This window comes from Cyprinodon tularosa, unplaced genomic scaffold, assembly GCF_016077235.1.
Source record: "Cyprinodon tularosa strain WSP-4 unplaced genomic scaffold, ASM1607723v1 ctg720, whole genome shotgun sequence".
Classification (NCBI taxonomy): domain Eukaryota; kingdom Metazoa; phylum Chordata; class Actinopteri; order Cyprinodontiformes; family Cyprinodontidae; genus Cyprinodon; species Cyprinodon tularosa.
In genome coordinates this window covers 295001-320965 of record NW_024039475.1, presented here as the reverse complement: position 1 = coordinate 320965, position 25965 = coordinate 295001, and the positions used below count along the sequence as shown (strand labels likewise).

The following is a 25965-nucleotide window of genomic DNA, read 5'->3' as shown; positions in this document are numbered from 1 at the left end:
GCTGCCATGCACGTGGGCATTGTCAGTTTCACTATAGCTCTGGTGAATTTCAATGGTGAAGTCCTCTGGAAATCTTCAATAATTGTTGTTGATTGCAGATGTGTCTAGTAGTTCCCATTGATTTAGCTTGGAAAGCGGGGAGAATGGCGCTAGGCTTACCGCACCGTGACGTCACTGCTGGAAGATGGCAGGAGGGAGGGGCTACTATATTTGGGCAAAAATGGCCGCTCCCAGATATATAATGATTTTTTTTTTTTTACTGATTAACGCTAAATTCATTAAATCACTGCAAACGAATTGGTTTTAGGTATAAGCAATGATCCATTGATCATTACTTGCTGACCGACTTTTCCTTTAATTTAATCACATTACATTAGAGGAAAAGTAAACATTTCAAACCGATCTATTTCCCCTCAGTTTGGTGTCAGCGTTAATCCTGTGATTCTGCAGCTGCTCACTAAGGTCAAATAATCGGATGTGAATCCTTTAACATTTCTTTCTGCTTAATGTGACCATTTAGCTGGATATTAATGCTGCAATATCGCAGGAGATAAAGCAGCTTTTTATCAATATGATCATACTTTACAGCAGATGTCTGATAACGCTGAATGTGAGTATTTCATGGCCTTCGCCTCCATGTTTTCTGACTGATTTATATTGTAAATGTCACACATTCCTTCAGTAATGAAAACCCAGAGGAGGAAGCTTTAGTCGGCCTTCTTCATGTTCTCCCTGCTGTAGAAAATTAAACACCCTTTCCATTTCGCTCTGTGATTTTGCAATTTATTATGTTATTTGTCTTCATTCCAAGATGTGCAAAGTTATATGAAGAGAAGGTAGCTCTACTGTGACTGAAGGAACAGGAAGGTTGGCTAATTTCCTACTAGACATGTTAGTTTCCCAGAAACAAAAGGAATGCATTGGTTTAATAAAAGACTGCTTTAAATATCAGTTTAAAAGAGCTGACGAACTGAACAATTGTTTCAGTTTTGGAACATTTAAAATGTGTGTAAAACATGTTCTGCACCTTCTGTTTAACCAAAGCAATTAGTCCTCATGAAGTTGCCCAACAAAGCCTTATTTTGTTTTATTTTTCTTCTTTTTCCTTTCTTCTCTTTTCTAAACTAAAACCAGGCTTTGTTGGGCTGCTGGATAAAACCTAAAACTCAACACTATTTCTGACGTTTTGAATTGAAAAAGCTTCCTGGATGAGAAGAGAAACGTCTTCAAACTTGGAATCAAAGTCCAGTAGATTGATTTTCTTTCTTTGGAATGACATTCATGTTCCTCTGAAAGCTAAAATCTCCCAGGACTGAAACCCTCCATCTGCTAAGAGTAGTCTTCCCTTATAGAAAGTGAAACCATTACTTTGCTCACACTGAAGATTGATTCCGCCATAATTTCACATCACAGCTGTTGAAGCAACACCTTGTAAAAACCTGGAAGTTTCAGGTCTAGCACCCCTAGTGGCTAAAAGTTGCAGTGTGGAACTTTTCAACTGCAGTTTATTCATTTTCAAGCTTTGATTTGCTTTTCCTAACTAAAGGAAGGAACAAGACTGCATAAATAAATAAATATTGTAAATATGGTAGTAGAAACAGAGTTAAAAGAAAAGGATGGATCTCCCTCCTGCATCAGATGGATCTCTGATCTCCTCTGTGGAGGTTTCTGTAGTTTGTACTTACGGAGGACTAGAACTCCATGGCGCAGTGACTGAGCGCGGTTGGATTCCACCGTGATGTTTAGCACGGCGGGATTTCCTCTGCTGATGGACATGCGGTTATCCTGCTCGGCCTCCCTAAACATTCGCAGCAGCTGGTTGGCTATGACCCCATTCAGCACGGAAATGGCAACCATGGGGACCACAAACGACAGGAAAGCATTTACCTGTGAAGGGAAGGACAAAGGAACAAAGAAAGCTTAGGTTAGACCCAACTAATGCGTCACATCATTACTAAGATGCAGTTAAACCAAAATACTTGATACCAGCTAAAACAAATGTTCTTCTTACTTTAAGTTAAAGAGACATTTAGATCTGGGAACCCCACATGCTGTGTGTGGATATCCTTTAACACATAAAACTAACTGCATGATTCCTGTTTTACTTTATGGGAGAATAGGAGTAAATGAGACATCAGGAAAGGAACGGTGGACTTCCTCAAATCCAGTTAAACTTTCTTGGTCATTTCTAGATGCCTGAAGGCGCCTCGTCCACTGCAGGTTCAGGGGCGGATTTAGGAAATGTGGGGCCCTAGGCAAAGACAGTCAGGGGCCCCTCTGAATGGAGAAGACAACACATAAAACAGCCCCATCCTACAGATGTAGAAATGTTAATAGAATAGACATCCATGATCTGTTCTAGGTTGTGTCCCTCTCTTCTTGTCCCTTTTCTTCTTGTTTTCCTCTCTATGTTTTGTACTCAGCTGACTTTTCATGCTGTCTCTAAAGGAATGAAAGATTTTTTCCAAGCACTAAGCTAAGTCCACCATGATCTCCTTGGTCTTCTCCACCTTCAGGATCAGGCTGTTATCTCTGCTCCACCAGCTGCTCCACCTCCTCTCTGTAGTCCAGGTCGTTGTCGTCTCTGATGAGGCCCACCACCGTGGTGTCGTCTGCAAACTTCACCATGTGATTGAGCAGGGGGCTCAGGACGCAGCCCTGAGGGGAGGGGCTTAGACTGATGATATCAGAGGTGTTCTGTCCGACCCGGACTGACTGAGGTCTGTTGGTGAGGAAGTCTAGCAGCCAATAGCAGAGGGGTGTATTGAAGCCCAGTTGTTCCAGTTTGCTCATCAGATGCTGTGGGATGATGGTGCTGAAAGCTGAACTGAAGTCCAGGAACAGCATCCGCACGTGGGTGTTCTTCTCCTCCAGGTGTGCCAGGCTCAGGTGGAGAGCAGCAAAGATGGCATCCTCAGTGGAGCGGTTCCGTCGGTAGGCGAACTGGAACGGGTGGAATGTTGGCGGCAGACTGGAGACGATGTGTTCTTTAACCAGCCTTTGGAAGCACTTCATCATGATGGGAGTCAGAGCGACAGGCCGCTAATCATTGAGGGAGGCGACCTGAGGCTTCTTTGGGACTGGAATTATGGAGGCAGACTGGAAGCATGCTGGCACTATGGATTGGTCCAGCAAGGTGTTAAAGATGTCTGTGAGGACACCAGCCAGCTGATCTGACCACTCCTTATACACCTGCCCAGGTATGTTATCAGGCCCTGGGGCCTTCCTTGGGTTGACTCTCCTCAGAGTTTTCCTCCCTTCAGCTACGTCCAGGTTTAGTGGCTCCTCTCCCTGGTGTGGAACAGCTTTCACTGCTGGAGGCTGTTTAGTGCCTCAAACCTTTCAAAGAAGTTGTTCAGTTTATTTAGGAAGTCAGTGTTTGCTGCATCTACCGGGGTGGGGGGGGGGGGGGGTGTTGTAGTCTGTGATCATCCGAATGCCACATCCTCCTGGTGTTGCTTGGGAAAGATCCTGGATCTCCTCATATCTCTTATAGCCTCTTTATCACTAGACTTGATTTCGGTGCTTTTAGCGATTTCTGAACCTCTCCATTTATCCAGGGTGGTTGGTTGGCCCGGGTGGTGATGTTCTTTTTGATGCTGACGTCCTCAATGCATTTGTTAATGTAGGCTGACACAGTCATGGCATGCTTATCTATATTTGATAAGTTGTAATATGTTGCTGCAGCCTTGAAGATGTTCCAGTCAGAGCATTCACAGTCTTGGAGTGTCTCCATGGCACCCTCAGACCACACTCTGACCTCGTTAACTGTCGGTTTAGCCCTGATCAGCTGGGGCTTATATGCAGGGATAAGCATGACTGAGAGATGATCTGATGACCCAAGGTGGGGGTGGGGGGGCTGCTCTGAATGCATCTTTGATGTTAGAGTAAACCAGGTCTAAAGTGTTTAAGCCCTGAGTTGCAAAGTCCACATGTTGGTAGAAATGAGGGAGAACAGTCTTCAAGTTAGCCTGGTTAAAATCCCCAGCAATGATGGAAACAGCCTCTGTGTGCAGATTGGAGCTCAGAGATAGCCTGGTATAGAGTCTTCATGGCCTCTTTAGTGTTAGCGCTGGGGGGCACATAAACAGCAGTGATGCTAACCACACTGAACTCTCTGGGCAGATAGAACGGCCTGCAGTTATGGGTAATCCAGAGGGTAGATTAAACCATAAGCGTTACGTACAATGTGTTAGAGATGATGGATACCAAAAAGAGGTACTTAATAGGGGTGTAAATAATAATCGTTTTGTATCAATGCATCGATCCAACAGCCGACGATCCGATGCATCGACACGTCTGCAAGAGAATCGATTCATGTTTTTTTTTCCTTCGGTCTATTTTTATCCATTTGCTCCTGGGCGTAATTCTCCCTCCCGTGCTGCGGTGGCGCTAAACCTATTCTGCCCTCCTACCTCGCTTCCTGGTTATACTCCTGCAGCAGTGTGTTGCAGTGAGCTTGACGCAGACATTTTTGATTTATGCTCAATATTGAAGCGTGGTCTGTGCTACACGCTGTGGGTCTAGATACGGCCGAGGCGGCGAGGAAGTGGGGGCGAGTTTAGTCCGACGACGGAGGGACATGAGGGCCAAAAAGAGCAGAGATCCAGGTGGAAAAAGGGTCCCAGTGTTCTCGTGCAGCTCGCTCTTCTAGCTGGTCAAACTTCACGAGTTCTTTTCCGCAATTTCGGTCATAAAAACAAAACAAGCCGGCCTCCTGTCTGCGGTCAGCTACAATTTGGGAGAGGAGCAGCGGAGCGTCTGTGGAGGGGGCGGAGTCTGGAGCCGAGGTATTGCATTGCACTCATTGCACTGATTTTCTGCAGTATTTTTTTATGCAAAGCCTTTCAGAATCTATAACGCAGGGGTATTATTATTTTTCAGTGAATGAGGATTTAATAGGAATAGATGGAATAAAACTTTTCTACCTCTGTTATTTGCTGTTGTTTCTAAAAAAAAAATGCATAACAATATCACAGCTTTCACTGATTTATTTCAAATTTGAAACATTTTCTAGCCTGTAAGGAGTAAAAAAAAACAAAAAAAAAACACAAACCAATTAATCGAATCGAATCGAATCGTATCGTGGTGTATTTTTGAGTATCGAAAATACTCGAATCGTTGGGTCAGGAAATCGATGCTGAATCGAATCGCCATGATGGATGTGATTTACACCCTAGTACTTAAGCGGATTCCAGAAAAGAAAAAGGAAAGAAGAGCTGCTGGAAGAACGGAAAAAACTTCCCAAAATAAAAACGTTCTTTCAAAGAACCGAAGAGGGAGAGGAGGACGCTGCTGCTACAGTGAGTAAAGATGGCGACCAGGAGGTGAATGGTGAGAGCGCGGGTGAGGGGAGGGGGGGGGGGGGGGGGGGAGGCTGTGAAACTCAAGGTAGCCTGATAAGACTGATTTTACAGCAGAATATATTAAAGTATATTGAAGTGTGTATGAATGGGGCATGTTGGTTTTTTTCGGCGGCGGGGGGGTTGGGGATGGGGTCACCCAGATAATGTTGCTTACAGACCTACTGTTGTGTCATTACGCCATTGTCTCTGACAGAACAGAAACTGATGCCTCCTATAGAAGTGCGTGGTGCTGCTGGACATGTCTGACATCAGCAGACAGCAATGAAACTTTCTGCACATCAGAGGAAGAAGATCCATTCAGGCGCTGCAGTGGACAGTGCAATTCCTGCAACTTTCAATGCTCTGCACTGTTTTATGTTTCTGTGTACTCAAAGATCCCAGATGCTCTTCCTGCTGCATCCAGAATTCAGACCTGGATCCTCTGCATGTTTGCAATTTAAACCACTTACCAGATCTTACCATATAGGTCTATTAATATTTAGATTTAGGTCAGTTTGAAGAAGAGACACTGAGTTGCTTTGGAGAAGAGCTTTTTTTCCCCCAAAATAAGGATGGATTTCACATCTGGATATCTCCACCGAGGAAAGTCTGTCCGTGGGTCTGTCTGTGTACAGCAGGGGTCAGCAATTCCAGTTCCTGATGGCCAGCATCCTGCAACTTTAAGATGTGCCTTTGGTTCAACACACCTGAATCAAGTAATCAGATGACTAAGAGGACTCTGGAAGAACTAACTGTATGCTGAGGAGGTAACTCAGCCATCATGTGTGTAGAAGCAAGGATGGATCTAAAAGTTGCAGGATGCTAACCCTGGAATTGGAATTGCCCATCCCTGGTGCACAGGGTAACTGATATTAAGGGAATTTTTATCAGAGATGTTCCTCGTTTGCAGGAACAATTCATCAAAATGTTGTAGGGATCTAGATCATCTGCCAGTTTTAGCTTTAGGTTTAATATGGGGCCAAATTGCTGCTTGCTGGAGGTTTCCCACCGAATGGCAACTGTTTGAAAAGACGACATGATTTACATCTAAACGGCGTCCACATTTGGTTGAAAAAATAAAAGGTAAAAATCTCTAAACCAAATCCAGCCCAATTTTCAACAAATACTTCTGGATTAATTAAGACAGACTAACTAGATTTAGCCTAAAAACCAACGTCTGAATGACGTCTGCTGTTTGAAGGGCTATTTTCCCAGACTGCTTTTTATTTATTTTATTTTTTTCCAATCATGACCTCTCATCTCTTAACAAACCTCTAACTACAGAAGGCTGAGCTTCTAGCACTGGTTGCCATGACAACCTCTGCCCAATAAAAGAGAAACGCATTCATTAATGCTGACATTAGCTTGCTAAGCCACTAATCCCGCTTTGGATCACAGGCCCCATGAGGCGGATTCACAGATGTTCCAAGATGTCAACTATGCTTGACTGCAAACTGTGTTTATGTTTAAAAAAAGAATAATGTTACTCAGGATTACATCATTATTAGCTTGATTAGCTCCAAATGGTGAATGGCTGGACCTCATAGAGAGAGAGAGAGAGAGATAACAGGAAGGCTGAACTTGCTACTGCAGAGTCATTCCTATTTATCCTTTTGAGATTTTCACCCCTGTTCGTCATAAAACAAGCTGGACTTGATCAAAGGAACACTCACAGTTAGGAAAATATACCAGAGTTTTAAAGGAAAAGTCCGGTCAGCAAGGAATAATCAATGGATCATTATTTATACCTAAAACTAATACGATCACTGAGTCTGTGAGCGGCCATTTTTGCCCATATATAGTAGCCCCTCCCTCCTGCCATCTTCCAGCAGTGACGTCACGGTGCGGTAAGCCTAGCGCCATTCTCCCCGCTTTACAAGCTAAATCAATGGGAACTACTAGACACATCTGCAATCAACAACAATTATTGAAGATTTCCAGAGGACTTCACCATTGAAATTCACCAGAGCTATAGTGAAACTGACAATGCCCACGTGCATGGCAGCTGGATGCTGGAATACAGAGGTCACAGATTAGCAGGCTAACCTGGACCCAAACTGATTTCAAACATTTATAAATTACGACGGTGTCTAACTTCCCCTACGCCTCTTCTCCTGTTAATACGGTAAAGCCCTGGGGAGCGTCCGGCTCCAGGCTGCACGTGATCCAAATGAGCCAATGAGCTGTCAGTCTGGGTTGCTGCTGCTGCTACTTTTAGACACAGCAGGCAAACCTGTGGCAAGCCGGGCGATGGGAAAGAAGGAGAAGACCATGAGAAAAAGAGAGCAGAGAAAGTGTGGACTGCTGGAAGAACTGCGGTGAACTGGTGAAAGAAAAGTGAAATGGCGTGCTCAAAGATGACCCTGCACATTTAGAGGATGTTTGGCTCAACCTGCTGCTGTGAAGCAGGATTCTCCACCATGAACAGAATCAACAATAAATCTGGATCCAGGCTCAAAATGAGCTCCTTGATATGTGCTTGAGAATGGCTTAGTCTCCGGTTAAACCCAGGTTTAAAGCCTTGCAGGGCAGCCTAAAGCCCACTGCCAACATTAAGACAGAAAAAAGAAAAACTATGCATATGAGTGTCGAAGGTATTTGCCTTGGGGGGACTGTGCCGCCCCCTTTGGTAATCCCAGTTTTAATTAAACCTGAGAACAACACGCAAAAACACAACATCTGAGCAGGCATAGGGAGGATCTGGATCTTTCTCACACCCCTGTTCTCCGGCTGCTGCCAGGCGTCTGGAGCCTAGAGGACGCTGCCTGGTCCAGGGTCTTGGTGGGGGGCTGTTTCAGGGCCTGCCATTTTGCTCTCCCCAAAGGGAGGTGGGGGGAGGGGTGAATGGGATAATGAGGGTGAGGAATTGGCAAGGTGAATTATTTGGGATGGGGGGGGCTCTGTTTCAGTGGCCTGTGCGGGACATGTTGGCTCCGTCCCTTGGGTAACTTTTACTGGGGGTCGTCTGGTCCAGGTTGGGTGGGGTCTGAAGCAGAAACTAGATGGGTTAGGGTGGCTGTTCCCCCGCTCCCCTCCCCCATATCTGGATTTTAGGTTCCCTTACTGAGTCATCCGGTAATCCCGGGACCGGCCACCGGTCACCGGTTTTACATTTCTTTATTTTTATTTTTACAGCTGCTCCACTTGTGAAAGTAAAATCTTTTGGGCTCTTTTTGGCATCAAGACAATTATTCTTATTGCCACATTGCCAGACAGGACACTGTTAAAAATAAATAAATAAATAAATAAATAAATAAATAAATAAATAAATAAATAAATAAATAAAGAGATTGTATTGGTTGTGTTCCGAGCTTTGAATGGGACGGCTCCTCCATACGTTACTGATCTCCAGATTTACTCTCCGGCTCGTGCTCTGAGATCTAAGGGCCATCTTAAGCTAATGTTGCTTAAAACCAGAGGGGACAGAACCTTTTCTCAAGTTGACGCCAAACTTTGGAAAACCCTGCCCTCCATAAACCATCAGCCTCCACAGTGGCGGGGTTTAAGGCCCCGTCAACACGAAGTCAAAACGAACACGAAACGCTAATATTTTCCAGAACGTTTGTCGTAAAGAGGGAGACGTAAAATAAATGTGATCGATCACATGAATGCATGAAAACGCTGCAAAATGTATGCCAGGCCTGTAAGTGGCGCTGTGGTGTCAAAGCAAAAATAGGCGACGAAATGTTGGGCATGCGCAGTAATATTTATACAACAACCAAATCGGAAAACCCCTAGAAGAAGAGCCAAATCGAAAAGATGGCGGCAAGTACGAATGGGCGAAGATGTACAAGTCTGGTTTGGACAGATGATGAAGTGGAACTGCTGCTTCGAGTTACACTTGATTATAAAGTGTTGTAAGCCCGACATGTTGTTGTGATACTGTGTCGCGTATGCGTGTTTAGAGGCGACGCTATGACGCATGCCTGTAAAAAAAAATGCGGTTAGAGCTTAAAGATGGAAACGCGAAATCGGCGTTTCAAAATCTTCCCACTCTGAAGGCTTAATAAAAAAAAGATCATTTACAGACCCCCAAAACGCCGGCTTGGTATGGATGAGAGGCTGGTTTGGTGAAAAATTAGTGAATTTAGGCCAGGGTTTGACTTCGTGTGGACGGGGCCTAAGTCTTGTCTCAAGACCAACTTTTACTCCTTGGCTTTAAATGCAGTATAATTGTGTGGTCCTTTTTCATTTTTATTTTTAAACTCTTACTTCTTTTTTATGTGTGTTTGTTTTGTTTTGTTTAATGTTTTTATTGGAAACATTCATTGTGCTTAAATGTGCTATACATTTATAAGGTGGACTGGATAAATGCTCCTTCTGATCTGTCCGCTGTCCTCTATGCCCGCCATGATGCTGCTTGCTAACAGGTATTATCTAACATAACTAGGCTGCATTTGGACCCACATCTGGACTGTGTTTGATAATGAGGTTATCTCTAAAGCGAAGCTGTTGCCCTGAATGTGAACCTGTGGAGTCGGATTCCAGATTAATGTAAACAAAAAACTCCTCCATCCATTTTCTTACACGCTTATCTCGCGAGGGGTGCTGGTGCCTATCTCCAGCTGTCTACGGGCGAGAGGGGGGGGGTCCACCCTGGACAGGTCACAGTCCATCGCAGATGTAAACAAAAAACTCAATATACACAAATTTTACTCTAAAAGAAAAAAGCAGCTCGTACAGACTTCCTTTCTCCTTATGGTTGGATATATCATGCAAAGAGAGACTGGGCTTTTAAGAAGTTAAAAAGGGAAACGATGAAGGGTTTGACTATGTTTGAAATGTTGGCTTTGCTGCTGATAGGAACCATGACCAGAAAAAGATGAGAGGAGGTCATGAAAGAGAAAGGACAGGAATCAAGGAGGAGGCGGGTCGTGACGTAGGCTACGGCATTCATGATGGAGCTGCCTGTCTGATTCTAATGCCGACAGATGTGTCAGGAGCTAATTAGGTTAGCCGCCTGCGTTATCAACGCACCTATAATGGCTTTCCCATCATTTCTTCCCAACAGCATTCCCTTAAATCCCTGAGTCAGAAAGACGCCCGCTGCGATGGCTGATGTTGTTTTTCAAAGAGATTATCATGGATGAAAAATGTTAATGGTCCTAATGAACGGGAGGGGGGGGCGACTTCTAAAATGTTTTTTTTCCTCTTGGACTCCGATGACTGATTAAGGCTGAAAGGGAGACAGAAGGAAACCCTGAAAGGTGAGCCCTGGCTTCTCTCTGAGTGTCAAACTCCAGCTGAGTGGGTAGAAATGTAGGAAAACACAGCCAAGAACACCGTCTGATGTGGATCGTTAGGTAAGGAAACTGAGATATAAGGTAGATTTAATGAGTGGAAAAGGAAAAGGCTTGCAGGAAAAATTAGGTCTCAGCTATCTTTAATTTTTACTTCCATTAGGAAAAAGTCAGAGTGGGGTCAGGAAGACTTTAAATGAGCCGTCTCTAGGACTAAATATCTCACTGAGTGCCGGCAGACATCTATGGGTTTCGACAGGTTCAGGGACCATCAGTCTGATTCATGAATGAAAATTCAGGTTGTAAGTTTTGTATTAGAAATTACTTATTTTATGTAACAGCAAAGTAGGAGACTGTTTATCAGAGAGACAGCCTGGGGGGGAAGCCATGTCTGGGTGGCAAACAGCCCTCTGAAGTACCGGCCTAGAGGCCGGAGGTAAAGGTTCAAGTAGTCTGCGTGCAGGATGTGAGGGGTAGGCAGGGATGCCAGCTGCTCTTGGAAGGAAAGTCAGAGCTGAACATCAGTCTGTGCTCGGCCTTCATGTCTGTTTAAAGACCAGTTCATCCAATGGAGTCGTCCACTGGAACCAGAAGAGATGAGATTAAACTACTAGATCAGTTCCGTGTATTTTCACAGTACCAATTCAAAGCACATGTTGTCTCACGGCGCGAAACAGAAACGAGGAAATCAATGTAATCCTATCAGCACATTTGGAGACGGTCACAAACTTTTAATCTGCTCCAAGCAAACAAACAATGCCGTAAGGTCAGTTTATTCACGTTAGTCACTAACGGCACAAGCATGCTTGGTTTGAGGGATTGATTAAGTAAAGAAGAAAAATGCAAGTGAAAATCATCACAGCAAAATCATCCAGGATGAGCACGCAAGTTTGTGACTGAATGCAATCAACTGGTTTTCCTTCATGAAATATTTAATCAATCCGTCTCTATAAAGAGCCTTCAGATGACATATGTGTTGTGAATCATGCGCTATATAAACTGGACTGAACTCCTCAAATCCAATTGGATGCACAGTCTGAATGATAAACTACTTTTGCAAATAAACCTCATCTTTTTTTTGTGCCCGATTTCAGCCATTAATAACTAAAAGGATTTAGATTCACACTAATAGATGTTGCACTTCAGTTATTCCTTGATAAAGATATTTTTTCTTTCTTTTCTCAGTGATTTTTCCTTTTGCTTCTCCTCTATTGGTTCCTCTTTCTGTCTTATTTAATTCATCCACAGCCTCACAAATATAGATCTACGTCTAATTGTACGTAAACAAATCTTACCCTGTAAATATTGGCCACATTTGGGAGTGATTTCAGATGAGTGTTGCTGTAAACATCTACTGCAGGTTAAATTCCATAATATTCTCCATGTAAAGCATTTTCACCTTTAGTAATGACTCTAGAGTAACGTTCTACATTCAGTTTAATGCTTTCCTTTCATATAAGGTGTTACATAGGCACAGAGGTGGTTTTTAAAACTGTGTATTATGAAAAAAAACAAGCAGGTTGATGTTTTAATCACTGAGCCAGAGGGACATGCAGAGCATCGATCTGAGGTGTATTATTATTCACTTACATAGATGATGAAGAAAGATACTTTAAACGGTCGCCATGGTTACGTAAAACATTAAACCTGCTTCCTCTCTGCCATCTTTGTGCAAATTAATTGGGGAATGCCATACCTTTAAAGTATGGCGTTCCCCAAGGCTCAATTCTAGGTCCTTTTTGGTTTATTTTGTATTTCCTGCCTCTTGGTTTATTTTTGTTTATTCCGCCTCTCGGTCAGATTTTCCATAAGTTTGGTGTTTCTTTTTCATTGCTTTGCAGATGATGTTCAGAATTATATGCCCCTTAAACTACAAAATGGAAAAAATAAATCTCTTCAGCTATTGATAAGATTGTTTAGCTGAAGTCAAATCTTGGATGGAACAAAACTCAAGTTATATTATTTGGTCAGAGTCTTCATACTACTAATCCAGATCTGATTCTTGGTTCTTTAGCTCGGTTTTCTCAGACCTCTGCTAGGAATCTTGGTTTTACTTTTTAAGGCTGTTTAAAGCTAGATAAACAAGTTAAATCTGTTGTTAGATAAAGTTTTTATAATCTGCGGATTTGAGCGAAAATTAAATCCTATTTTTGTTTTAAGGCCTTTGAAGAACTTATCCATGCTTTCATTACATGCCGGTTGGATTATTGGATTATAGAGGCATGGATAAATCACAGATGCAGCGACTTCAATTGATCCAGAATGCAGCGGCTCGGCTTCTTACAGGAACCAGGAAGCGTGACCATATAAGGCCTATACTGGCCTCTTTACATTGGCTGCCTGTCTTTAACTGAATAGATTTTAAGATTCTTTTATTAACTTATAAAGTCTTAAATGGATTAGCTCCTCCTTATTTTAGAGATCTTTTAAAGATCCAGTCTGTGTCGAGAAGTCTACGCTCTAATAATCAACCATTACTGACAGTTCCTCGGGCTCGACTTAAGAGGAAAGGAGATCGGGTGTTCTCTGTTCTTGCTCCAATTCTGTGGAACAATTTATCTCTTCAAATTAGATCTGCCCACAGCCTGGATCATTTTAAATCGCTTCTTAAAACTTATTTTTATTCTTCAGCTTTTAATTGAAGCAGTGTTTCACATTCTGTTTTGTTATTTGGTGTTATTGTCTTTCCCGTAAAGCAATTTGGTGCAGTTTTATACCTGTTTTAAAGTGCTATATAAATAAATTTGACATTGACATTGATAATAAATGTCAGTGGCCCTGACGGTTTCATGAAGATCTTGAGATCCTTTTTTCCCAGGTAGCAGACAAGAGTCATTCTCCTGTTATTTCCTGTTATTCAAAGCATGATGAACAGCCTGGTGGTGCATTTAAAGAAGACAATATCCGGCAAAAAAAGTCCATGATAAGAAGGTTTTTAAAGGCATACCTGAGATCCAAGCTTAATGAGCAAATCACTGAAAAATCAATTATCTTTGCTTTTCAAATGAAATCCTGTGTTACAGCTAATTAATAAAATCCTGCAAATGGAAGGAAACAGGCAGAAAACACTCAGTCTGTGCTAATCCACATTTCACTCAGTGCTGCTGTCTGACTTCTTTCACATTAAAACATCAGCAAACGATTTGTTTTCCATCTTTAATTAAATGTCTGACCTAAACAGTGTTAACTTGAAAGAACGCTAAAAATTATTATATTATAATAATAATACATAAAAAGTGAAAGAACTGAAGGTGAGAAAATTAACAAATAGAACTGAAAACACAAAAGCAGCAGCAGTAGAAACAACAGTGAAACCTCTGTATAGAAAACTATAACTCAGATTTATGGTGGTTTCTAGTTATGCTGTTCTGTTGTTTAACATTTTGGTGAATTCCATCAGTCATGGGAAGGCAGGTTTTCTTAGTCTTATACAGGCTCAAATGTTTGGCTTTCTCCCCTTGAACATGTGTCACTTCCATAGCAACCACATATCTTTGGTGTTAGGAATCCAGTTTTGTGTGGGTTGTGTTTTTTGTGTATTTTTCTCCCTCCACCACCAGGTGGTGCTCTGTCCTTGTTGGTCCTCTTGCACACCTGCTGCTGGTTGGCTCATCGCTGAGGACTATTTGAGCAGTGGACTGTCACTACCTCGGTGCCAGGATGTTTGCCAGTTTTTGGTACTCTAGCCAAGCTGAGATTAGCTGAGTCTAATTGAGTCTTTGTTTCAATGAGCCTAACTTTGTTTTTGTCTTTGCCTTTTGGCAGTAAGCCATGCCGCAGCTGGATGTTTTGGCCTTCTTCCCCTGGAACGATTGTTTTAAGTCTCACACTGAGCAGGGGATAAACCTCCACAAGTTCCGTTCAAGTCCTCCTGGATTTCCAAGTGACAGTCCGCTCCATAACTCCTCAGGATCCAACCAAGTCAAAACCTGTCAGCTCTCCAACGAGTTTCTACCTCTGGTTAATCCCACACAGACTGCATTCTGGGAAGAAAATTTTCTCCATTAACGTTAGTCCCTTTTTCTCTGTTTCTCCAACTCATCATTCAAAGTTCCCACGGCCCCTGAACTAACCTCTGATACTTCCCTTCCCACTTCGGTTTCCGGTTCACCAGTACACCGAGTTTCCTGAATCCTACCACCGTTGATCTTTTCAATAAACCTGTTCAACTTTTGCCCTGGTTCTCTGAGTGGTTGGTCATGACATTTGGTATCAATAATTATACTGGCCTACTGACCACTGTGATAATAATCAACCACTGAGAGCTGACCACAAACTGTCACGGTCTTGGTTCTGTTATGCTTTACTTTGCTCCATGTTTTCTAGTTTTATTGGTTTAATTCATATTTTGTTGTAGTTTCTGGATATATGAGTTCTTTGGTTTTTATATGTTGCCCTCTTATGTTGGTCTCCTTTTCCCTAGCTCCTTCCTAGATCGCTCTCCACTCACACCTGCTGCTTATCAGCTTGTTAGCCCTGCCTTTGTTCAGTCAACCATTTATACTCTCCCTCAGCTGTCTCTCTTCATCATACCTCGTCTTACCCTGGCTCCTTGTGATTGTTTTCCCCTGGTGTCTCCATGTTTCTGCCTCTGCATTTGGGTCCTCTCAACCTCAACCAAATCCTGACAGAAGGAACCAGCCAAAATGGACCCAGCAGAGCCCAGTCTGGACACCCTGATGGATTTTTTTTCCTGAATCTAGGGAATACTTTGGACTCAATTTCCACTGTCAGGCCACCTTGGAAGAGGGTGAGTGCAGCTTGCCAACTTAAGCAGATTCTCCTCTCTAACTCCACACTCATTTCTCCCTCAGTGTTATCTGAACTGTTTGATGTGTTGGAGTGGAACCATCAAGCAGCCAGCGCCCAACTCTTCAATAGACCTCCACCACCCAAACCCAAACCATCACTCCATCACCTTCCCACTCTGCTGTCCATCGCCTCCGATCCAGTTCGTCTACTGTATGTATATATATATATATATATATATATATATATATATATATATATATATATATATATATATATATATATATATACTCTGTATATTCTTTATTGCCAGTCTCTGGCAATAAAGAGTTATGCTCTACCAGTAATCACATACCCTGCAGGAATAATAAGCTGGCCAAAGGAGGCTCAACATGTGTGCCACAGGCCACAGATGTTGAGACATGAAAGCTCCTAACCATGCACTGAGGGTACCCTAAATCTAGCACCTTGAGACTGTACACCAGCCGTAAGGAAGGAGGCAGAGGACTAGTAAGCGTGAGAGCCACTTTCTGGGATGAAACATCCAAGATCCATAAATACATCTAGGACAAGGCTCCAACAGACGACATCCTCAGTGAATGTCTCAGATAATGGTGAACAGAAGATGAGGTGTGGGAGGATAAGCCCCTACACAGGATGTAGCACCGAAATATGACCAAAGTGGCAGATATCAGGAAATCCTACCAATGGCTAGAGGCCTGACTGAAGACCAGCACAGAGGCACTCATCATGGCTGCACAGGAGCAGACCCTGAGCACCAGAAAAAGAGAAGCCCAGATCTACCACAACAGACTAGACCCCAGGTGCAGACTGTGCAAAGAGGCCCCTGAGACAATCCAGCACATAACTGCAGGGTGAAAGATGCTGGCAGGGAAAGCTAACATGGAGCGCCATAACCAAGTGGCTGGAATAGAATACAGGAACATCTGTGCAGAGTATGAGCTGGAAACCCCAAGGTCAGAGTGGGAAACTCCTCCAGAGATGGTAGAGAATGACCAAGCCAAGATCCTGTTGGACCTCCGGATACAGACGGACCGAATGGTGATGGTAAACCAACCGGACATTGTGGTGGTGGATAAAAAGCAGGGGAAAGCCGTTATGGTTGCCATAGCGATACCAAGTGACTGCAACATCAGGAAAAAGAGAAACTTGCGAAATACCAGGAGCTCAGAGAAGAGCTGGAGAAAACCTGGAAGGTCAAGGCCTCAGTGGAATCCGTGGTCATCGGGGGGCAGTGGCCCCAAACTGGAGGAGTTACAGCAGATCCCTGGAAATACATCAGAGATCTCGGTCCAGGAGAGTTCAGTTCTAGGAACAGCAAAGATACTGGCAGAACCCTCAGGCTCCCAGGGCTCTGGTAGAGGAGCCCAGCTTGGACGAATAAAGGGGGGGGGGACCTCATAATTTTGGGTTCATGTTGAAAAAAACAAAGTTAAAGAGGTTTTTGACTCCTAAAAAAAAAAAAAAACATTATCCCTCGCATTTTTTCTTGGTTTCTATTCTCTCTTGAGACTCTTGTGAGTGTGAACTTGTAGAGTCATTCTGATTCCGAAGTCCTTTTATACTAAAATCTAAAGCCCTGTCGATACAATCAATTGGTTTTCCTTAGATAGAAAACTTTGACTGGATGATCTGGTGAACCGTAGATGACGTGTTGTTAATTGGCGCTATAGAATTAAACTGAATTAAAACTGAATTGAATTGTGTAACTTCCTTCCTTTCTACTCTGCCATTTATAAATAAATAATCTCAGCTCTAAGACTAAAAGAAAGTTCTATTACTACTATCATCAACATACTGTAAATACTTAAAATATAGAACAAGATTTGGAGACGTTTTTTGATAATAGTTCAATGTTCTGATTTGGAAGCTACTCTCACAATTAATGAATTAGAACGCTTTCTAAGTGTGTCGGTGTTTTACTTTTAGTATTGTTGTTCTTTATTTTTCCTTCAGAATCAGAACCTTAAACTGTCACCATCTGTTAAAGCCATCTTAGCCATTTAAAAGCCTTTTTATCAAAATATTTGTTAACATTTTTTCCCCTAAGGAACAGAGTGATCCATCTGACCCGGTTCTTTGTGTGTAAATAAAAGGATCCATCTTACTTTCAGCAGTGAATAATCCAAATATTTAAACCATTCTGACACTGTTTAAACCAAAGTCTTTCCACAGCCAAATTCTGCATGTCTGGTGCTGTTTTATAGCAGAAACAATCAGTGACACAACGGGACCTGGCTTCTGTTTAGTGTTGGTCGAACTCAGTGCAAACAATGTACACTGATTTAAAGTCCAGGGGAAACATTTTGATCCTTACTTTGACCAATAAAAATTTTTATTCACAAGGAAATAATAAACAGAAAAGACAAAAACAAAGAAAACACCATATCCCAGAGACAAGTGACTGAGGAAAACAAATGTTGTTTTTATGTCACTGTTTAGCCATAAAATCCCCAAAATGTCATCAAAGTCCCAGAAAAAGATCAAAGATAGTAACAAAGTGACCTTTAGCATCGCCTGCAGTCATCAACACGCCCTGAAAGCTTTATTTCAGACATCAAGTGTAATATCTACTCAGATCATCTGAAGGCGGCAGATCTGATAAACTCAACTTTAAACACCATCAATCTTATCGGCAGCTTAGCAGCTGTTTATTTAAAAAACTTTCACAAACTGAATTATAGTTTATACCTCCACAATGTTTTAGGCCTAAATACACAGAGTTTTAATTGATAGAAAAATATTCCTTAACCGGCAGATTAAGTAATTATGATAAAGTTACAGATTCACTTGATTAGTTTCTGTGAATGAATTAAAACCATATCATCGGGCTGAATTTCAACCCGAAAGCAAATCCTCCAGTTCAAAATGGATGATTGTTAGCAGCACTTTCTCTGTCTTACTCTGAAATAAGCCTTAAAGGTCTGAAGCTGAGAAAACTCAGTTTCATATCCTGGACAACTTCATGAGAAAAGGAAATGCTGACAGGAAGTGAAGAACACTTCACAGGAAAGAGTGTGAGGTCGCCTGGCCGGAGGGTTGAAGTAAAGCAGCAGGAAGATGTTTTCCACTATAACATTTAATAAGAACTCAAAAATACAATAAGGAAAAAGTTAACTTGAATTGTCAGAACTAAACTTGGAGTTACTAAAATTAACGGCAGGTGCACAACGATGCACTGAACGGCTTTGTTCCTGCTGAAAGTTTAAAAACTGCAGGTGATCCTAAAGATGTAAATCCTCAGGAATCTTCAGGCAATTTAATTTGCAGCCATTAAAATAAAAAAACAATTAACACTAAATTAAAATTAGAGGAAAGTTAAACCTAAAAGGTGAAAGTGGCATAGTCTGGGATGGAAACTGGCCCTCTTTTAACCCTATGATGCCAAATGTATCATATTTGATACATACGGTTTCTGAAATGTTTTGCGTCTGACACCTTTTGCATAATTTAATGGTAAAAACTTTGCACAAAATCCTATTGTACACAATCAGATATACCTGATAACAGCCAGTAGAAGACTACACAAAAAATAATCTTGACTTATCGCATAGTAATAAATTATTAATATCAAAAATTTATTTCTGTTTTTTCTTTTTACATATTTTGTTAAAAGGCCAAATAAGGACTTCAAACCAAAAAAAGTAATTTTCTGTTTTGCTTTATTCTTGGATCGGGCTTTAAAGGGTTAAAATTAGAGGAAAGTTAAACCTAAAAGGTGGTCTGGGATGGAAACTGGCCCTCTTTTAAGATACTTGCTGTAAAAAAACAAAAAACAAGAAAAATTATTCATACATTTTTTGAAGAAATTTCCCCCAGCAGGTCACTGGATGCTGTTTTTTGTTATTCTTCACACCATTTTCCCCGTTTAATGCAGACTGTAAAGTTGTTTCTGGTTAGTTAAAAACCTTTTTAAAAAGAATTATGTCTAAAAGCAGAAATATTTACCTGACAAACATGAGAGATGCTAGACAATATATTCAAGCTACTGACTCCATGTGCACTGCTGTTATCTAAATGTCTTATACGGAGCAATAATGACTCCCAAAGTTCAAGTCCTGAAAAGCTAAATATCCGCTAGAGGGACGGAATCCACCTTTTCTTTCCTCCTCGTCTTTCAGACACAAAGTGCTGCTAATTGCCAACAAAGTCACTCGGAACCGCGACAGCCGGGCAAAGCGGCTTAGCAAAACACCTAATTTATGGCAGGAACAATAGAACAAAATGTGCTCGCGTTCTGCCAGAACAACAGAAGGAGAGACCAAGGTAGCAGAGCGGGCGGCGCCAGCTCCAGCACACCTGGTGCTCCCGACCTGTGACCTCGCCTCGGCGTCTCGCTGCCCTGGAGTAAGAAACACTGAGGTAACCGGAGGACATGTGGAGCAGAGATTCATCAGCTGAATGTTAACAGAACATGCAAACGTATCGGCCTGCAGATTTGTTGCTTTTTACTGTTTAACATTGTTAAAATCTCCATTTCTGGGAATCAGGGGTGATGATCATTGTTACAAGCAAAAAAAAACAAACAAAATGTTTGTAGATGATAATTTAAAGAAAATGAAAACCAGAAATGAAATTCTTTACTAAGAAAAAAAGGTTTTCAGAGTAAATGAAGATTTCTTAGATTTATCTTTTTTTTTCATATATTTTAGACGTCTTTTTTTTTAAAGTTGTAGGGAAATCATTCTGGCTTAAACATGTATATAAATGTACTACAAAATACAAATTAAATGAGGGAATGTCCAGGGTGTGTTTTCTTAATTGGAAAATGTTCATGAATGTAATGATCTGGTAGAGAATAATAGAGCAGAGGTGTGATCTTAAACTGCTGCAGACAAGTATTCATCTTAGTGAAGTACTTGTGGTTTCTATGGAAAACAAACATCAAAGACACAAAACACGGCTTAGATGCAGCTCCTGCAGGGAAGATGCCTGATTGTTAATGGCTAGATTCTAGAATAGCAACATCTTTGTTGTGCCAAAGTGAGGAGGCTGATGTGTAACAGTAGCAGAACATGTAGACATAAAGCATGCAGAAACACACAAGACTGCATAATGAAAGAACATTTTAAAATTACACCACGGAGGAATTAAAAACAGTGCAGTTGTAAAAATACAGCTTTTTAACACATTATATAAATACTTAATTAGGAAAAAAAGAGACAAAAAGAAGTAAATCAGCAGCTGGTTTAGAGAAAGAAGAAGAAGCACGATAATAAAAAACCTCTCAGCTGCAGCTTTGTTTATGAACGCTGTCGCTGTGTTCTGCATGGCGATAAACCACACCATGGCCGCGTAGTTTCAGAGACACGCGTGTTGAGTTACTGTAACCCTGGCAAACCTTTAAAGACACGTCTGAAGAGTTACTTCATCGTGTCACATCTGAAATGACCGTGAGTCTCAGCAGATCTCACATAGTTAGATTTATGGAGGCTGGAAGAGGACTGAGCTCCGACTGACTCAGCCATGACCACAAGTTCAAAGAGTCGGCCCACAACAAAGAAAAAAATGTTTTTTAAAGGTTGCTGAACAATGACTTTAGCTTTCCTTCTAGATTAAGCTGTGAAACTAGAAAGTGCAGAAAATATCAGATTATTAGAAGCAGAAAATAAGACATAGCCTTAAATTAAGTAGAATGACCTCCAACTGATCAAATCCTAGTCAGTCCAAGCAGGCAGCGGGTAAAAAGTGGGAAACGCCACATCAGTCCCTCCCAGAGGCAAACAACTATCAACAGTTCGATCTTCTGCAGAGGTCACAGGGTCAGCTGTCATGGCGGCTTTCTGGCCTCGGAAGGATAGAAGAGTATGAGAGAAAATCCAGACAGACATGAGGAAAATAGAACGCCAGCAAAGCCCAGGATTAAATTAGAACTACACACAGAGCTTTACAGATTTATATTTCTTCTATTATTGTAAAGCTCAAAGTGTTTTATTGAAATCTGATTCATCAAACTACAGCAGAGATGCTTGATTTTCAACATGTTCCGTGGATAAAGAGCACAGGCATATCTTTCTGAAGACCGGGGGGTTACAAGGAAGCTGTGTGCAGCTATTTGTCAGATTAGATCAGTTTATACAAGCTTGTATTATAATGCAATAAGCTTGAAAAACATATTTAAAGTGTTGTGTTCTTCTTTACTAGTTAAAAACAAAGCTTAGCTTCTCAGAGAACCGTGACTCTCAGTTAAAATTAATGCATATCGTTTTATTTCTGATTGAACAAAGAATATGACTGCAGAGATTCTACATATCTTTACATTTTCTTTCTGCCATCATTATGTTAGTAAATCTTTTTAAACAGAACACAGAGAGAAGTAGGCAGAGCTGCAGATTTAAAGGTGAAACAGATTTACTGGGATATGCGACACGAAATAAAATATATCTCCAAGTTTACCAGAAAGTTTACAAGAAAAAATATGCTATTATATATTTAAAATGCAGCGTATCCATATTTTTTCGGGTGGATGGATGGATGGATTTAAATTGTACTTCTAGGGATGCATGATTTATCGATTTTGGCATCGGGATTGGCTGTTATTCTTTATACATGAATGTTTTTGGGCCCTATATATGTAATGCACTAAATAACATCTCTGTAACTATCTGTAAATATAAATATCAGTGCACTGTGGTTCTCTGGTGTTCTCCACAATAGGAAAGCATTCAATAAATAGATGTTTGAGCTCAATTTTGGAAAATACAAAAACCTAATGAGAGCGTTTGGGTGGAGTAACTGTAGATCTATCAGCCTGCACCCTTAGAGCGCCCCACCCAACTCATTATTAAGTTACACCCTTAATAAAAAGGCATACTTTAACCATGGTCCAGTATGCCTTTGATCTCATCAAACAATCCCCAAATAAAACCAAGTGCCACTTTCTGCTTTCCCAGGATAAAAATAGTTTGAACTATTTAGCAAGAACTGAAATGGCTGATCACTTTTCAGCTCTAATATTTCAAACCAAGGATAAAATGTCAAAATTACGCTTTAGAGAAGCTCACTGCTGAACAACTGATGTTCAAATGCTTCTTCTGTCTTTATACCAGCTTCAAAGTATGTGAGCTTCTAACAGGAATGCTGTTAATTGTGTGGAAAACAGAAGGAGAGAAAAAGATGTCTAAACAGATTGAAAATCTAATATTTATTTGTTTTTCTCTTTAAATCCTGAGGTAAAGGTCTGGGACTGCCAGAGCTCCCAGTCTTCCCAGACTGTCCAGAAGCAGGCAAAGAGGCATGAATTCTGCAAAGGCGTTAGCTCCATGCTGGGTTTAGGGTGTCCAGATGTCCGGCTTTAGGGCGGACAGTCCATTGCACTGTCCGGCGTCGGGCTGGATGCGGCGTCCGGCCGCCGCACCCAGCCGGACGTGTATTTGTCCTCCTTTATGAGGCACTAGGCTTGTAGAGCAGATTTTATTTATGTATTTTTTTGCTGGGCTGCAGCACAATATCCAATCATCAAAAATGCATCACTATGTGATTTAACAGATGATTGGCTAAGAGTGGCGGCGTGTCAGATAAAGATCTGCTTGTCATTGGTTACTAAAGTAAACAAAGATTAGAATCACTGATGCTAAGTATTAAAGTTAGCGTCCTGTCAAAACCAGGACGTCGTTTAACCCAGAATGGGCAAAAGAGCGTGAATTTATGACCAAAGGTAGCGGAGATTCATTCCATGGTTTCTGCCACTTTGTCGATGCGATGTGGGCGTAAGCAGTCGAGGAAAAGCTGCAATTGAACGGCGTGCGAGTACGGATTAATATAAAAGTATTAAACGTGCAGCAGCGTACCCTCAATGTTGGCTTTTACATTAATTTTTGTCGCCCCTGGATGCTAAAATAACTTGTGCAGACCTGCAAGGTGGACTATACTTTAAAACATCACTAGTCCTACGGAACAGTGTTGCCAACTCAGCGACTTTGTCGCTATATTTAGCGACTTTTCAGACCCCTCCAGGGACTATTTTTCAAAAAAGCGACTAGCGACAAATATGCCGACTTTTTACGGTGTCACTGGCGGCTTTTGGAGACTCTTATGTGAAAGCACGTATCGTTCCTACTCTTGTCCTCCAGCGGCAGCTGCTGCCGTGGGGCGCCTTAGTTAATTGGTCTAAAATAAATAACTGAATTTGAAATATTTTATCTTAAATAAATAACAGCATCTGATTCACACAGCCACAGCCAGTCACTTAATCACCTTGTCCATTGGGTTTTCATCTCTAAGATTAACATTGATCGGCTGGTGAGAATCATTATGTCTCAGTCTAAACTGTACAGTCAAAAATACAGAAAAGAGCAGGAATCAAACCCTGATAAAAATAGCTCTATATATTGTTTAGTAAAGTGAGTAAAAACACTATATAATAGTGTTTTTACTCAATTTTTCTTTCTGTAACGACATTATTTCTCCCACAGCATCAATAACATGCACATCACTTCCTGTTGCAGATTATGCAAATTAGGCGATGACGTCATTTAGTGACTTCTAGCGACTTTTAGCACAGCCAATAGCTACTTTCCTTACTGAGGAGTTGGCAACATTGCTACGGAAGTGTAGACTGTGAGGTGAAAGTGGATTTCACATCAGTCTACACTTCCGTAGTAGACTGTTTTCAGCCCATAGCTAAAGGGACGACCATAAAGACAGGTCTGCTGCACACAGACACTTAAGATAAGTTCCCAAAATACTGAGGCTCTAAAATAGAGCTACACTTTTAGAGCAGTTGAATGTGTTTTCTACAATCTCTTTTGTTGTTTAAAAAAATATTAGGCTATTTTTTTATGAATGTATCTTGTTAAAAAGATTTTTTTAACATTTAAGTTCACACATCTTATGCTTTGTGGTATTCAGATTAATCTCGGTGTCACTTTTTAAACACCACAATGTATTAAATAATTACAAATGCTGGGAACCAATTCTGTTTTACTTTTCTTTAATATTTTGTTCTATTCGCTACACAAGCATCCTCTTTAAACTACTAAGAATTGTTCTATAAATGTGACTTTACCCGATTCTTACGTACACCTTAGTAATTTATAGGTATGCAGCACAATGTCCTCCTTTTTGGTGCTATAGAAATGGCCGCCCTAGCTGGGTTTTCCACAGTAATCCTTTAACCAACATGGAAAGTTCCTTAAGATAACAAATACTGGTGAACTAGGGCTATAAGAATAAATGTCATGAATTTGCTCACACTGACATTTGAATCTGTCAACAACAACATCTGGTTCCTGTCATAAAGATTCAATGTAGAATTGGTGAAATAGATCATAGTTGTTAAAGGAAGCACATATTGTCTTTGATCCACAGATTACATTTTCACTTACAATTAGAGTAATTGAAAAAAAAAAAAAAACAGTTTTGTGATTGTCTTTTCTGTGGTTTTGTTTTTATGCATCACAAATTCAAACACAAATGTCAAAACAGTTTCAGATCTGTATTATTTTTCTATGAATGCTTTAATAAGGATATTTCCTGTTCTAACTGGCTGTCATTTCATGTACAGATGTTTTGCAGCTTTGGCAACATTAGGCGACCTAAACCTATCAAAGCTCAGTCTGAAAGCTGTTTTCTTTTTGACATTTTAGTTTAGTTTATTAACTAAAGGGCTGCAACTAACGGCTATTTTGCTAACTGATTAATAATCAGATAGCCAAAGGTTATTAAAGCGACATTAAACCAGGTGAAACTAAAACTTTTCCACTCGAGGAGTTCTGGATAGAGCATATTGAAAGAAAAACATTTTTATCTTAAATGCAAAATATTTACATATTTTCTTTTACAACTTTGGTATAATTGCTGCTCTAAGTGAGTCGCTCTGTCAGCTAAAAGCCTGTTTTAGAGTCTCTACACTCCAGTTAATGATTAATCAAATACTAAATCAGTGGACTATTATTGACGCCCTAATATTAACCAAAAAGGTGGAATAAATTGGAGAGGAATATTTTATTCAAATTGATGTACAAACTTTAAAGATGACAAACACAAAATTTATGCTAAATTTAGGATCTAGTTTAGTGGTTTATAGCCTAGAAGGGAAAACAAGTCTTCAAAGTCAGGAGAAAAGTTATGAAAAACACAAAACTGAATCCATTTAACTATACATAAAATCTGCAAACCGTCACCATGTAACATCGTGCTCCTAAATACCAAGTTGACCTAATGCTCTCGGTGTTCAGCCCTTTCCTATTTAAAAGATTGTGAACCTGTTGGCCATCCGGCTGCTCAGCACCACAGACGTTCATCCAGCCTGACATGTTTCCTATTTTGTGCATTACTCCGTTCACACACATCTCATTCAAATAGCAGCATAACTACTTTTGGAGTTATCCAAGCCTGCAGTGATGTCACTGCCTCTCTCAGAGCTGCAGAGGAACCTAAAACCTCTTCCTTCCCGTCCTCACACATATCGAGAAGGTTAATGACATTTTCTGTGCTTTAAGTGTTGAAATCAAGAATTAGCCACTCACCCCGTCTCTCCTTAGAGGTTCCCGTCTCTCCTGCTGAGCGCTTTCCTGCAACAACTGCTGAATTTTTTTAAATAAATCATTTCCTGCAGTGTCTGGCTGATTTTGGGTCCTCTGGTACGTTAAACCTAAAGCATGTTTGTT

At 41.1% G+C, this 25965-nt stretch overlaps 1 protein-coding gene across 1 annotated transcript in view; it reads right to left on the bottom strand.

Annotated features, from left to right (window-relative positions):
- Positions 1-1521: 1521 nt before the first annotated feature.
- Positions 1522-25965, bottom strand: part of ntsr1 (neurotensin receptor 1 (high affinity)) — a 39541-nt gene continuing 15097 nt past the window's right edge. The window contains exon 2 of the mRNA XM_038269119.1: positions 1522-1887. Within this exon, the coding sequence (XP_038125047.1) occupies positions 1537-1887 (351 nt within the window). The 3' untranslated portion in view covers positions 1522-1536. The remainder of the gene's footprint in view (positions 1888-25965) is intronic.